The 15,804-nt window shown below is 38.4% G+C and overlaps 1 protein-coding gene across 3 annotated transcripts in view; it reads left to right on the forward strand.

The window, feature by feature from the left end:
* Positions 1–15,804, forward strand: part of LOC127463209 (oncostatin-M-specific receptor subunit beta-like) — a 29,000-nt gene that overhangs the window by 8,003 nt on the left and 5,193 nt on the right. For all 3 annotated transcript variants that reach the window (XM_051772347.1, XM_051772349.1, XM_051772350.1), the window contains 13 exons: positions 1,487–1,656; positions 3,338–3,497; positions 5,114–5,389; positions 5,989–6,118; positions 7,398–7,555; positions 8,173–8,309; positions 8,987–9,146; positions 9,679–9,755; positions 10,172–10,394; positions 10,963–11,145; positions 12,294–12,395; positions 12,821–13,000; positions 14,686–14,850. In XM_051772347.1, coding sequence (XP_051628307.1) covers positions 1,487–1,656; positions 3,338–3,497; positions 5,114–5,389; positions 5,989–6,118; positions 7,398–7,555; positions 8,173–8,309; positions 8,987–9,146; positions 9,679–9,755; positions 10,172–10,394; positions 10,963–11,145; positions 12,294–12,395; positions 12,821–13,000; positions 14,686–14,850 — 2,121 coding nt within the window. The remainder of the gene's footprint in view (positions 1–1,486; positions 1,657–3,337; positions 3,498–5,113; positions 5,390–5,988; positions 6,119–7,397; positions 7,556–8,172; positions 8,310–8,986; positions 9,147–9,678; positions 9,756–10,171; positions 10,395–10,962; positions 11,146–12,293; positions 12,396–12,820; positions 13,001–14,685; positions 14,851–15,804) is intronic.

A 15,804-nucleotide genomic window follows, 5' to 3' on the forward strand; every position in this document is an offset into this window, starting at 1 on the left:
ATATATAAAGTTTATAAAGTTTTATTTGCTTCCTTTGAGTGATCACAGATTGTTAGAACTGCAGCTTCTCTTGAGCCTTTCATTCCCTACAGCTAATGTAAAAATCCATATGTAGGGAAAATGCTGCACAGAAGTTAGTGTGGAGCAGACGCCACAGGATAAGTTGCAGAATGGTTTGGATACCTGATGTCTGCCAGAAGCATCTATCAAAATGCAGATTCTCAATCTAAATCTTCTGAACGCGCATGTTTCCTGCTAGTGATACTCTATGAAAGGCTCAGGTAATTCAGTTGGTGAAGCACATCTGGCTGATGAGTGGAGGTGGCAGCTTTGTGAGAAGGATCTGCTGAGGTCTCTCAATCCGTTGTGTCCCTGAGGACTGTGCTGTGGCAGGAATGCACAGAATGAGTTCTGTTTCATTAAAAGATGCAGCTAATTCTGTGACTTCTTTTCTGTGTCCCAGTCAGCATAAACATTCTACCCCTGTCATTTGTAACAAAGAGAAGCACCTTGGAAAGCAATTGTGGCAAAAGAAAAAGCCTAGTTACTTGGCCGTTCCAGCTCCCTGGCTTCATTAACAACCACATCAAGTTTAGGGCGTTTGTGTTTGTTTGTTTTTCAGGAAGGAAAGAAGTTACAAATCAGCGAGTACTATATTTCATCTCTTCCAAGAGTTAGGGGTTTTTTGGGAGGGGTGACAAAGCAAATGTCTGAAAAGAGGAACCACTTATGAAGTTATCTGTAGTTTTCAGCAGAATAATGTTCTTGCAGGGCCTTTTCTTTCCCAGCAACAAAAGAGACTTTAGTCTGACTTTTAAACTTTATTTTATTATGAGAATTAACTCCAGACCCACAGAAGGATGGAGGTGCCATTAAAACTAGGTGTTTAATTCCAGTAGAAGGATCCACAGCTCCAACTAAGGTGCCTAAGTTCTGTGTAGAACAAGTAGGAATGTGCTTAATACCAGAATGTCATCTGAGCTAGCTACTGGAGGGAATCTCTTGATCTATCCTCTTCAAATACTTGTTTTACATTAACTAATTTAATCTGTATTTTATCAGAGATCAAACCTGAGCCCAAAGTTTCTGCCCTAATGAGAAGTAGGCTTGTTGGGATTGGGATTTCTTGGAATTTAATCCCTATTAATACATTATGTTGTTCCTCTTCATAAAAATATGAAAGGTTGGATTTGTATTCCCATAAAATAGCTAGTAAATTGAGGGCATAAAGAAATTTAATAGCATACCAAATGTCATGGTAGGGAGGGCTACTGAGATTTAGAAACCTCATTTTAGCCTGCTGGTTCTTTAAGATGAAAGATTATCTTTGCTTTTTTTATCAGCAGCATGGGTCTTGATCAGTTTTGGTTTTTTCCTTCAGAACCATCTAGTGTGGACCCTATCATATCTCTAACCACTGTTGTTTCAGATCTGCTTTGTAATTTAGCTAAACAGCAATAATTTTGTGTCCTTTTTGTGCTCCTAGAATCTGATGTGTTTCCAGTAACTTACTTTAACGTTTCCAAGGATTTGGCTCTCCAGCAGCTGCTAGTGGAATGGGATGTTGTCAAGTCAGCACATGACGCTAAGCTGGCAATGTCTTTTGAAATACAAGTCAATCGAACAGATGAAACTACTTCTACTACTGTGTTGACAGTAAGTGTACTTTGAAAAGAAGTATACTAGTTTTTACAATATAAAGGAAGGAAAAGGAAAAGGAAGAAGTAGTAATGTGTCTTTGCAAAGTCCCTATCCTGGTAGTTTTTCTTAACACTTAAATCAGCCAAATTTTCTGAAGAGGAGGAGATCACCCAATTCATAGGCTTAGGCCTGTTCCAACTGTTTTCCCCTCTTTGTGACTTCAGTGTGAGAACAGTCTCCAAAGAAAATTTCCTTTCCTTTGAGTTTGACAAAATCTTTTGGTAATGTTTTAGTCACGTTTTAACCTATTATGAGTCACCTGGATTATGGAAGAATATGAAACGCACATATTAAAACTTAGTAAAACTGAAAAACTGCTCTGGTTCATTTAAAGTTGCTGTTCATGAAAAAACACATAAAACAGTGAAGGGCTTATTTTTTCAGAAATCAGTGATCAATAAAATAAGATAGGCACTGTTAAGAATCACAATTTATTCTTATCAGCCTACCTGGTAGTATTTGATCTAATATTCAGAAGAACCACATCTTCACTGCAGATGACCTCTGTGCAGTTCCAAAGATTTTTACCACTTTGATACATTGGATAGGATTTTTAACACCCCGTGAGTAGATCTAACCCTGAAGTCAATAACTGGGGCCTTACAGCTACAAACAATTAAGTTTTGTATTTTTCGGATTATCCTTCAGTAAACTGTTATTAACTTGCTGGCAGGAAGTAAGAGCTTTTCAAATCCAATGATGTAGTGTGTTCTGTTACTCGTAATAAACATGACAAGGAAAACAAACAGGTTACTTTGGATGTCACTACCACACAAGAACCTATTTGCTTCTGTGTTTTTCTGAAGAATATGTACCAATAAAGAAACTTTGTAAGTCTGCTCCTACCAAAACACAAACAGCCCCTATAACTTCCAAATCAGTGACTACATTTCTCAGGGCTATAACTGAGAAAGTAAATTTTGAACTGATTGCAGAGTTTTTCTCAGAGCAGTAATAATATGCAAGTGCAGGTGTTGCTGATGGGAAGCAGTACTAGAGAGCAATTCTCTAGTGGTCAGTGTGAGCCCAGGCTTCAGTACAACCCATACAAATAGCATGGGTCTATGTGATGAAAATCTGGTATGGTTGCTTTAAAAAATACAAAAATATGTAGAATCATAGAATCTTATAGGTTGTAAAAAATCTTCACAATCATTGAGTCCGACCATTAATCTGGCACTGCTAAATCCACCACTAAACCAGGTCCTTAAGTGCTGCATCTACATGAGTTTTAAATCACTCAAGGAATGGTGATATGTAACCCAGGATGCATTTGTAGGCAGCAGCATCTGTGCATGCTACTACTCATATAATATCAGGCACAAATAACCTACTTAAAGTCTCTGGGAGTGAATCCATGTCATGAGAGGTAAGGCCTGACTCACAAATATGTCAGCGCATCAGTCACCCTACTGCTGCCAGTACAGATCTGTAAGTAGTTAATTAGCTAATAGTTACTTAACATGAGATCATAGGTAGTGAGTGGGATTTCAGAGTTTCATTTTTCAAAAGCATTTTCTTCCTTTGAGCTTTCTCTCTCTCACTGCCTTTGATTGTGTTTCCAAATACAGTGTCTACAGAGTGTCTACACACTGCTGTGTTTTCAATACTTTGCCTTCCTGGTCTTTGTTTGTAGGAGTATCATAATGTCACACTTGATAAATTAGGAAAGCCTCTTCATTGGATATGGTATTCAGACATACCTTTGGAGTGTATGTCTCATGCAGTGAGAATCAGGACCAAAGCAGAAACATCAAAAATCTGGAGTGAGTGGAGTCTGTGGGAGACTGTCTTGGGTAAGTAAAACAAGATTTTGCAATATTTGCTTTATTTTTTTATAGTACAAACCTAGTTTGTAATTCACCATTGTCTGTAATTGTGACGGACAGTTCAGGAGAAGTGACATCAAATCAAGAATCCATTTTGAACTCATTAATCTCTAAACACTAACCAATTCCTTACTTTTTGTTGGCAATAATAGCAGTGATTCAGTTCATTGTTAGAATTTGCAGACTATCTTCCTGAACTAGTAGGCTAAAAGTTTCAGAGCTTTTTTTGCTCATGCATTAAAACAATGCAGTATATGGAGTGGCATGGGATCTTGGAAAGGCTGTAGCATAATCTATCACCAGGTCAAATACATCCCTGCCCCAGACTCGTGGAGAGGAGATGAGGCACATTGCTATGACTACTTGATCTGATGCATGTGTTACTTTTATCTGGTTTCATAGCTTTGATTAGTGTTACAGAAGCAGAGAGAAAGGAGTGAGTCAGCTCCTCATGTCACCTGGAATGAAGGAGCAAGTCAGGTCCTTATGTCATTTGGAATGAATGTCTTATGAATTATATGAGAGTAAATGGGGACTGAACCAATAATATAATTAATAATATCAGAAAACACTTTTTTTTTTTTTAAGATTACCGTGTCTTACTAGAACAGTTTGATTTCCAGAGAATTTTGTTTAAATAAAATAGGTAACTACTTTAGAAAAAATTGGTACAGTGATTTTATAATGAAACACTATTCTCATTTGGAGCAGCAAAGGCTTTTAATTGAGATAAGATACATCATGGTAGGAAGAGCATCACAGGTCTTTAGACCTGGATTGTGACACTTAAGTTGTCCATCTCCCTCTCCTTATATAATAGATAATAGGATGCAAGACTCCCTTTTTGTCTCACTAACCTCAGTCTTTGAGACCTTATTTTTTTCAATTGAAATTTGATATAGTTCAAAAATACTATTTCTCAGTCACAAAATGATCCCGCGTTACAGACCTGATTTAGAGCTCCCTGAGACATAGTAATCCTAGATGTCATCAGATTTTTGGATCAGATTCTCGAGAGTAGAGTTTATCCACGCAACATGTGTAAAAGACTGTGAGTCACTTAAATTCCACTAATTCTTACATCCAGCAAGCAGTCCAACGTTAAAAGCCATAGGAATCTCATTCCAAGTGGAGTGTCTCCTTACTGATCTGATTCAGTCAATGTTGACTCCTCTTAGCTGAGCTCTGCATGAGCTTCAGAACATGAGGTTTTTCTAGCCCCGTATTCATAGTTTTCCAGAGCAGGCATTTTGGCTGTAAAACATAAGTCTGGGCATAGGTACAGGAGGTAATGTTCCTCTGTAAAGGCAGTTCTTAACCACACACATTTTTTGCCTCCAGTGAAAGGCAGAGAGATAGATTTAGTCTCCATCTTGTTGACTACGTTGTATGTTTATGAGTTTAAGACAAATATAGGTATTATTGAAGTTCATCTCTCTGTGGGGAAGAATACTAAATAAAAGTCTGTGAATGGATAATAAAACATTAACAATTTCTTGAATAAATGCTTAGCTATGTGTTCTGTTTGAAGGCTTTTGCCCTGAGCAGATCTTGAACTGGTTTTTTTATGTATTAATTTTCAGGCCTGGACACTTCAAATAGCAGTGAACCACAAATCTTTCCAAGTAAAATAATTCTAGAGGAAGGCTCTGATACCACTTTTTGTTGCATTGGAAGGAAAGGTCAAATCATTAAAGAATTCTCTGTGCTCCCAGCTGTTCGTGTTTTCAATCGCACAAGCAGTCGACTCGGACTTCTCACTATGGAAAATGTGAGACATCGCGAAACGCCTCACATCCATGTCTGCTGTTCTTACAGTCAAGATCGCTGCCCAGCTCATGCAGCTTTCCTTGTGGGTAGTAAGTGAACACGTTATTACGGATCTATTTTCCCTTTGTTATTAAGTCAAGAGTGACTGTGGGGGGAGGAAAAAAAAGCCTTCTGTAAGTTGTCGTAGCCCTGTTTTGTCCAACTGATCTCTGTTAAAGTCTGACTTGAGATCTGTGAATTTATGTATAGAAATCATTCAAGAATAGCATCAAGCATGTGCAAATTAATCCCATTAATTGATCCTAGGACAGGTGATTGATTCTCAAATATACCTACCCATTTAGGAGTTCAGCTTCACTGTCTGTGTGCCTGTGGTAAAACTCAGCACAGTCCCTATTTTGAAGGCGAGTAGCAATTTTTACAGATAGAAAACAAAACAGATTAAATTAATGGATATATGAATATAACAAAAGATGATAACAAAAGTGTTTGGATTGCTATTAATTTATGGTATTATCCTGACTATCTTGCAAACTGGTCATTGAATAAGTGAAATTTCAATAACATTTGTAATAAACCACACTTTGTACTTATCCATTATTTGTAGCTTGTTAATATATTAAACACTGATGACTTTTGCCTTGACTGCCATGCTATTGGTGTGTTTTTGGTTATTCCCTCTGACAAGGAGCACCTGATACACCTAAAGATGTTTCCTGCGAAACACAAGATATGAGAATAATAACATGTACTTGGAGCAAAGGAGGAAGCACCTATCTTTATGGAAAGTATTCATCAAAGTACACCTTGTTTGCAAAGTAGGTCTTGTTGTTGTATTAACTCTGGTGTGTGTTGTATAGAACAGTCACCTTCTCTCCTTTAGAATCTGTGGAAATGTTTTTTTTTCTTTTTTGTAATTAACTGCCTGCCTCTTTCCACCTCACCGATCACTTATTTAACAAAGCTTGAACGATGCAGAACTGCTCTAATTTAGACTAATTATATAAAGTAGCCTGTCCTTTAGACCAAGTTCTGCCTGCTAAAGCTTGTTCTAATCATTCTTTTGGGTTAATTTGTTTGGATATCTTCCAGTAGGTATGAAGACACCCTGAAATCAGGATATAGATAACTTAAAAGTGTAACATAATTATTGAGTATGCAACAGACAACTAGATCTAATCAGCTGTTAGGCTGACTATTAGTATGCTAACAATCCATTGACAATAATGCTGACTCAAAACTGATGATTCCCAGCTACCTCCTAGTTAGCCTGATTCACCTCCCTAATTCTTTTTCTTTAGGATTTTAGGACTTTACATGCTCGTGTTTTCCTTCTTGAGTCCTTGAGCTAGTGACAATCCTATCTCAAAAATCCTACTTGTGTCTATAATTTCTGTAATTTCAGCTGGCTTCTTTACTTTTTGTTTGGTTGGTTGGTTTTGGTTTTTTGTTTTTTTGTTTTGTTTTTTTTTAAAGATTTCTCTGCAGACTTTCTCACAGCTCTTTCTTAGTACTCTGAGTCAAGGTGTGGCAAATCAGACATGGCTCTCAGATGAGAAGAGGGGCTTTACCCCAGAGCCTGCAGAGAAACTCATTAAGCAGGACAGATACCTCATCATCACAGCAAACTTTAATCAACAGATGTCAGCAGAAGACAGGTCATCATTGCACGTACCTTCATGGTCTCTGCATCATTCACTTCTATTAAGATATTATGATGGTAATTTAAAAATGGAAGCTTAGAAGGTGCACGTGAAATTACAGCTTCATTTTAAAACATAATGGTAGATGTGTAAATGGTCCTGGCAAATAAGTCCCTGGTTTAGAATTTCTGTGAGGAAATCACTAATTTAGCTGTATCTTAAAAAGACAAACATAGACTTTGAAGAAAACTTTCTTCTAATACCTATCTATTCACCCTACTTCAGGCTAAGGGAAAGAACTGGTTGGCTTTTTATATTCCCCCTCAGCCTTATTTTTTATGATGCTGCATTCTAGTTGAACATCAAAAATTTCAACATTTGTGTTGATTGTACATTATGGAAAAACATCTTTCTCTCTCTTCGCCGCTGTCCCACCCTCCCCTCTCTTTGATAGATCTTCCCAGAAAATGGTTCAGTGCACACAAAGTTGTTCCAAGACGTGTGCATGTTCTTGGGAGATAGGCCAGCAGAGGATCTGGAATGTCACAGTGACTGTGGAAAATCCACTGGGAAAGAAAACTGCCATGGATGTTTTTAATGTAAATCACAGAAGTAAGGTCTTTTCTATATCTTTGTTGAGGGCTTTTTTTTTGCTCCTTCTGAGCTTGATACCTTGAGTGCCCTGTTTAAAGTATGGAGGCCATTGATTTTTAACTTCCAAGTTTTGCTACCTGTCCCTATAGTTATCTGCTCTCTCTTCAGTTTCAGCTCTGGAAAGTCATATTAATGGTAGAAAACAGATTCACTCCAAAGGTCAGATTTGGTTATTGAAATGACCCTTAATACTTCAAAATCTTCTGCTTTGCTGAAGCCAGTTCATAATATAGAAAGCAGCATGATGCAAGGATCCAAAATGAGGAGTTTAAGAAAATAACTGTGTAGGTTACTTGGGAATTGGTATGATATGAGATGTGATACAGGTGTAAGCAGCTATTGCCAGGAAAGAAGTGATGATGCTAACCTGTCTTGGTCCTCATATGGGACAGCAATGTCCTTTGTCCTACTGTAAGGGAGGTAGAATAGTTCATCAGTGAAAAAAAAATCTTGCTAATTTTAATGTACTAAGTATGTATTTTTTATTTGCTTTTACTGCTCAGCTAAAATACCTTAAAATACTTTTGCATATATTTTATGTTTTACAAGAGCTGACTCAGATTTTCCATTTGCAGTTTATCCCACTGCACCTTTCCAGGTGTGGCAAAAATGCACAGATACAGAAATCACATTATGTTGGAATTATCAAAGCAATGGAATTGAGCTCTTTTGTCAGACTGAAGTGCTCCACCCGGATGGGAAAGCTGACCTGGTATGAGACCTGAATGTCATACACAAAAACATGTGTCTTGTTCCACCTCTTTAACAAACAGTGAGGCTTCTATGTAGTCCTTTTCTTAGAAAGGCAGCTTGCCTCTAGCACATTAAAAAGGCATAGGGAAGATCACAATCAAGCTGTGTTCTCTGTCAATATTGCTTGAGAGGTCTAGATCAAATGTGGCCATTGCAGGAGACAGTTTTGAGGAGAGGCTTAAAAGCATGCTCACTTATTTTGAGCTACCAGAACAAACTCTATTAGGAGGGAGTATGGGAAAAGGTTGGGGAAAAAATGGAAAGAAAATGTAGCTGTAGATTGCTCTGCCTAGATCTGGAACAGCATCCTGCTTACATAAAGTAATAGCTTCAGGCTCTGTGAGGGCAAGATCTCAGTAAACTCCCTCCTTGATGTAAAGAGTACTCATTTGGAGGGTTGTGACTCCTACTCAGTTACATAGAGGTGACTTTCAGACCTCTTTTGGGATCTCCCAGACTCTTCATCTCATGCATTTTTTTATTATTATTTTTTGATTGTTGTTTCATGATTACCTTTCCCAAGTCAAGCTTAACTTGCTGCTGCAGGACTTAGAGGAAGAAATATATTTTAAGACAAAAACATCTTGCTGCTGAGGCTGAACTGAGCTCTGACTGTTCTGTTTTTCTGTGTTGCAGCACAATAGTTCAGACATGCATTCCCCTCACAGGAGCATCACTGTGGGTGGACTGCAGCCCTACACGGAATACACAGTGAAGGTTCGCTGCGGGGCAGCAAAGCATTTTTGGCGGTGGAGTGAGTGGAGTGAAGCCCGGACTATCAGAACAAAGGAAGCAAGTATGTCCCACCTACTGAGAAGGGAAGTTTGAGGGATATTCTTTTCTTGCCACACGTCTTTGCTATTTGTTGTGACTCTTCTACTGTGTATCTAAAGCAGAGGCCTGTTGCATGCATGAAAGAGAAGCACACTAGGCAAGCTTCCAGAAGGTGACTTCTTAAATAGCTCTGATTCTACCTGCTGGTCTCTGATATTTCATCCAGCACAGACAGTGGGAATCCAGATGACTGGGAGGATGGACAGACAGAGTTACAGTGCCCTTTGTGGCCTGGAGGAATGGTACAGAGGTAGGAACAAGCATCTGGGAACTGCAAGCAAAGATTTTCTTGGGAAATTAACCAGACCTTCATCCAGAAAAAAGAATGAAGGGAAAAGATGTTAAAGGATAATGTTTGGGCAAGACCTGGCAGTGATGGGGAAAAAGAGGTGTTGGGAGTGGAATTTCTTTGAGTGGAAGGAAGCAATTAAACTGTCTATTCTTTCTGGATCTAGAGCATCTTTTTTTTTTTTTTTTTGCTATGTTTATTGCAGCTCCGTCAGGGAAACTGGACATGTGGAGAGAAATTTCACCAGTTCTAGGGGGAAGGAATGTGACCTTGTTCTGGAAGGTGAGACATCACTACAGAAATAGTAACAAAACCCTTTATAAAGGGATTGGAAGTTTTTCCCATAAACTTTAGTAAGTTTGTTTGTACTTAATAGCAGTTCAGTATAAAATGTCTTTTATAAATCGAAGGCAGATATTATATATAATGTATCTCAGAACATATGTAGCTGTGATGGTGTGCTGTCCTGGCATTTGAGACATAATTCTGTTCTTGTAAGTATTATAATATGACAAATATCATTACTGAGGTTTCTTCCATTTCAACCAGTATGCATATGCGTGTGTGGAAAAAAAGGTTTATATTTTTACAGAAATAATACACTCGGTTAGTTATTTAAAGTTCTAAATGCTCCTTTCATAGTTTTTCAGCAAAATTTACAAAGTTATTGTTCTCTTCCTTTGTAACTTTTTTCCCAGCAAACACCAGGTTTTCGAGCAAATGGAAGAAATATTTCATATGAAGTAACTTGGGAAAAAATAGAAGATGGCTCCAGGCCTGAAAGCATCTCCTTGTCATCAGTCTACAATAGCACCATGATTTTCATTGATAACCATTCCTATAAAATCAGCATCATGGCAATGAATGATGTTAATTTTTCACTTCCTTCAGTACTGGTCATCTCTAGAGCTACAGATAACAGTAAGAGTACTTTCTGTTACATTTCCATTATGATAATTTTGTTTCTACCTATTTTAAGTGAAGTCATAATTTATCATCTTGGGCAATAAATTAACCTGGCCTTTAACTCACATCAGTGCTGTTTGGAAATTATTACTGTACTTTCACCTACAGGGTGATAATTGTATGTGTGTTAAGCTTAAGCTCACAGTGCCCACAGAACAAAACACATTTGGCCTAAAACTAGGGCCTCAGACCTGTGGCAGATGCCTTGAAGGTGCAGCCAGTGCCTTGCAGGGAACTCTGTGTTTGATCAGCCTCTTGTGGCTCTCTGACTCTACATTTCTGCAGCTGAGGGTTTTTTTAATGAATATGTAGTAACTTACTGGATGGGTTCTGAGCTATCAGCCTTTAGCATACAGAGAGATCAGCTTTCAACATGAGAAAGAGCCCATATGTCACGTAGTGAAGGAATGCAACTCTTTTATTATTGTTTTTCACAATTTAGCATAGAAACTATATTGATCTTCATTTATGAATCTGAAGTTTCATTCATGAAAGTAATAGATATTTGTTTTGTTCATTCTAGGTACTGAAGAGTTTAAGGAAGAACAGGTTAATGGTACAGATGATGGCATTTTTATTTCCTGGAAGCCCAGATATATATATGACAGTTACATTATCGAGTGGTGTAACTTTCCAAAGTTGCGGCCTTGTGATTTGCAGTGGAAGAGATTTGGGCCCACCACTTCCAGTGCTGTGATTAACTCAGGTGAAAGCCAAACAACTTTTCGTTCTGATGTCTGTGTAGCACTCCTTCATGCTATGGGCATTAATTGAATTTAGGAAGCAAATCATGTGGAATATTGAAGTCTCTGCAGTGCAGGTGTAATTCTTCAGAGGCATCATTTTTTTGCCTACCAAATTAATTAGACACCACAAATGTGCCAGCACCACTAAGCCTTGGAAGTCAGCATAGTGTATTAGGAAAGTTAGCACAATATTTTAGAAAAAACCTTTTCTGAGTGGCTTGTAGTAGCATCTTGAAGGAGGATGGTGAGGTTAATGAAGGAGTTAAAAATCTTTGAGCAGAAGAGATGCAAAATGGAACTCTGCATTAACTGTAACGTGGATCAGAAGTTTAGACTCAGGCAGTTTAACACCCACAGTGGTTTAGTGCTGTCAGGGTGCCACAAATTATGTGGCTCGGCACCAGTCCTTGCTTAGGATCAGTTGCATGGTTTTTTATCCCAGTGGTGGCCAATAGATGTAAATCCTTTCTGGATTACTTCCACAGCTGCAAGAATTTAGCCTTTCTGGAGTCTCTCAAACTGAGAGTTAATTTTGGAATGAAACATGTTTGAACAAAATTTTACTGAATACACTTCAATATGCAATAACGGAACTGCACCGCAATTCACACAAACGTGGAAATGTGCACTCTTAGTGAAGGAGTGTGGTAACACATGGGAAAAGGACTGCCCAGTTCTTCATGGTTTGCACGTGGTTGATGTGAATGGGAGTGGATGTCACTGAGGATAATGTGGAATCCTGATGCATGGATATGCATCTGCATTAAATAGTCAAAACATGACGTTTTCCTGCGCCAGAAATGTAAAATGAAATTATCTTGCTCTTTCAGAGTCTATTGTGCAGTCACCTTGAATACTGTATGGCAACAAAAAAAATATATAAACCACTCCCCCATTATCTCTTTCAGACAGAATAAATTTGTTTAATTCACAGTATGCATACCATGAATTGGCTTACCCTCTGTCTCCTTCAGTTGCTTTAATAGCACAATAGCACATGGAGAAGACGTCTAATAGATTATTGACCTCTGTAGAAAGCAGCTCAGCAAAAGCAACACCGAAATACAGACCATAACCTATTTTTGTAATCAGTTTGACTATTTTCTAGCTGCCTTTGTTCCGGGGGTGAGATACAACTTCCACATCTATGGATCTGTCGCTAATAGAGCCTCCTTACTGGAAAAGAAGACTGGTTATCTCAAGGAACTACGTAAGTTGGCAACATATTTAGGGTTTGTGTATTTGCTAAATTGACCTGTCACCACTAGAAGAATTGCTTCTTCCCACAGCTACATAAAATTTTATTTTCTATGTTCTTTCTATATCATCAGTTGTATATCAACATACAGGCCCTCCATAGAGGATATTTGGCTAGTGCAGTGACCAGGTAGAGTCCATGTGTATTAGAAGACCTAAACAAAGCTGTGATTATCAGTCGCTACTTTGTGTATAATGAGGATGCATGAAGGCTCTGTGAAGTTGACAGTGTTTGTAGAGCACTTTGGCCTTGTTCAAATTTTAAATACAAGTAAGATATAAACATAAACACCACATGGGAGTGTAGATTTTTTAAGTGCAAATATAAACATCCTTGAAGAATAATTGCGAGTTTAACTTGAATTTCCTTTCTTCCAGCTCCTCTTCCTGACCTTGTTGTGGACAAAGTTGAACTGACTTTCAATGCAGTAACACTGTCTTGGGATTCTTACCTCACAAATGAGTCACAGCCTGGTTTTGTGAGAGGCTACCATGTCTATGTGTCACCTATACAAGAGAATTGCAGTTTAAAAGGATCAAAAAAGCACATTCTTCCAGGTAACCGAGCTCTGCAATGTAGGAAGTTGTGTTGTTGATACAGGTTGCTCATACTGCAGCATCTTAGAAGGTTCACATTAGGCAGTCAAGTTGGCTGATTTGGCCATCTACAGATTTCAACACTTGCTGCTTTTGATTCCCCTCTGTGCTTGAGGTGCTGACAGGCAGAAGTGGACCCTGGCTTTATAGAGATTTACATCCCCTGTCCTGTTGTCTGTAGCTCCTTTTTAGCTCCAGAAAACATTCCTTTGGTACTATAGGAGGATGTAAGTTTCTGCCTCTTGTTATGGGAGTTCTGGATGAATTTCAAAAAACATTTGTGGTTTGCTTAGTTAAGAGTCATAGGAAGCATGTTAGTCTTATTAGGATTTGGACTATTTTAGAAACAGATGGGATGCAATTTATTTCCTTCAGAATTGGAACACTGCGTAAATTCCCCATTTAAATTCTTTTCCAGTGACAGTATTCGTGTCTGTGTTCTACAGTGGAGTTCCTTCAGCTGAAGTGAGCTGTGAAGTGACACAAAGCCACGTTTAAACTTTTATATCTGACCTTCCTGTTCCACATGCAAAACTGCTCCAGATGACTTTGATCCATTATGATTTTCAGATGTTTCCATCATGTTAAAGGATATCTTTTTTTCTTTGCCTCTTCTTCACGGGTCATGTCCCGTGATCCTTCTGCTGATTAGACTAGTACCAAACTGAAAAGCGTATTTTGAACTGAGGGAAGCTTATGTAGGAGTTCCTTTCAGAACTAAACTAACTATAGAAGTACTATAATTCTGTAAGTAATCCCAGTTAGACTTTAAAAAGTTTAAATCAAAGATTTTTCTGCTTCCCTGTTTGTCAGAGCTAGCAGACAAGGGGTGTGACTGGAGAAATAAGCTAACCCATTTCTCCCTAGGGTCTGGGAGTTGCACAAGAGAGGTTAAAGAGCGTTTTTTTTTCAGGCAGAAGTTTCTTGCTTTCGATTATCTTCAAAGAACTTGACCTAAGCTTAAGGGCTACAGAATTCTGGCAGAAAAAAAAAAAGGAAATGGCAAAACTCAAATTACTATGTTAAAAGCTCTAGTGAAAGGAAACGAAAATAAACAGTTGCAGCCTTTGACAACAAGTTATTGGGTGTCTGCGAGAGGATGGGCAATGCTGGACAGTCCAGCTAGAAGGGATGTGAGTTCAGCCCTGTGGCAGTGAGTCAGGATGCATCATCCTTCTCGTAAGAAAGTGTTCAAGTTACAAAGAAGGCAGGTTACAAATGTTTTCTTTATTTCAGTGGCCATGCATAAGCGGGTTTGTAACATTTTGAAGAGGAATTACTGCAACCTTTCAATATCTAAAAGGGGCTTATGATAAAGACAGAGAAAGACTTTTTACCAGGGCCTGGTGACAGGACAAGGAGTAATAGTTTTAAACTGAAAAAAATTGATTTAGATTAGATATTAGGAGGAAATTCTTTACCATAAGGGTAATGAAGCACTGGAACAGATTGCACAGAAAAGTTGTGGATGCCCCATCCCTGGAAGTGTTCAAGGCCAGGCTGGATGTGGTTTCCAGTAACATGGTGTAATGGGAGGTGTCCCTGCCCATGGTGGAGGGGGATGGAACCGGATGATCTTTAGGGTCCCTTCCAACCCAGACTGTTGATTTTGTGATTTCATGATTCTATCTTATGTTTCATTTTAGATAATTCAGAGCTATGTAAATACACAATTGAAAATCCAGAAGAAAAGAGATACACTGTGGAACACCTGATGTCAAACACAAAATACAAACTTGGGGTTACAGCATATACAGGTGGAGGAGAGACTCCCATTGATAACTTTATATACATAGACACACCATATAACTGTGAGTAGTGGCTGTGGAAAATGTCTTCTAGCAGAAGGATGGGATGATTTAAAATTTTCATGAGATTATTGATAATAATCTCCCTTTCTCAAGGAAAAACATGTAATTCAATGCAAAGTGCACTTAAGAAAGAATCCAACTGAGAAATCACATGTGCGTACCAACATAGCATTTTGATAATTTAAAGTAGATAGGTTTTTGTAAAAAAAATTTAGAATGAAATTAATTTATATCCTTATTTAAGTCTTATATCTTTCTGGGAAATAGCTTAATGTATGCACACTTGCATGCCTAGTGAGTCCTGTTTGTTAGAGCTCATTGAAGAATTGTATTTGGATTTAACTGGTTTTCTAATAAACGGAAACTACAGATTCGTGTGCAAACAGGTAATTTCTGTATGGATTCTTGGAACTTCTTATTCTCATCAGTCCTTAAATCCATTGCCAAGTTAACTACTTCATAAACCGATATGGAAGGTTTATTGGCCTAAGCACTGTGTTTTGCTAAGTGGGCAGATTTGATCACCACAGCAGAAGAGGAAATCCCTTGGCTGTAATTCTTTTCCCTTGAAAATACCAGTCAGCAGTCATGGTTGTGAAATTTATGATCCAAATTGGAGATCCTGGTTTTGAGAAACTTCTTGGGGTTGGAGGTGAGAGGGAGGGATAGGAAAGGGGGAGGCATTGGCTTATGCAAGGAGACTTCATGCTTTAGGCTAACTAGCAGAACAGTGTCTAAACCCCCATGGTACCTCACAGACACAGTCCTGCCTCTGCATCCCTCTGTATTCCATGTTCCAGCTCCCATTAGCCAGCAAGACATTTGTACAGCCATGCAGAGAATAAAAATGAGGGCTTAACTGACCCAAAAAAAGAGATAAAAGGAGAACTTAACATGTGCCCATTCCCTACTGTGGTGTGTGGTAGGAACACACGAACCCTCTGGCACAGGGCA

This window comes from Manacus candei, unplaced genomic scaffold, assembly GCF_025592945.1.
Source record: "Manacus candei isolate 608988 ecotype Guabito, Panama unplaced genomic scaffold, ASM2559294v1 h1tg000152l, whole genome shotgun sequence".
NCBI lineage: Eukaryota > Metazoa > Chordata > Aves > Passeriformes > Pipridae > Manacus > Manacus candei.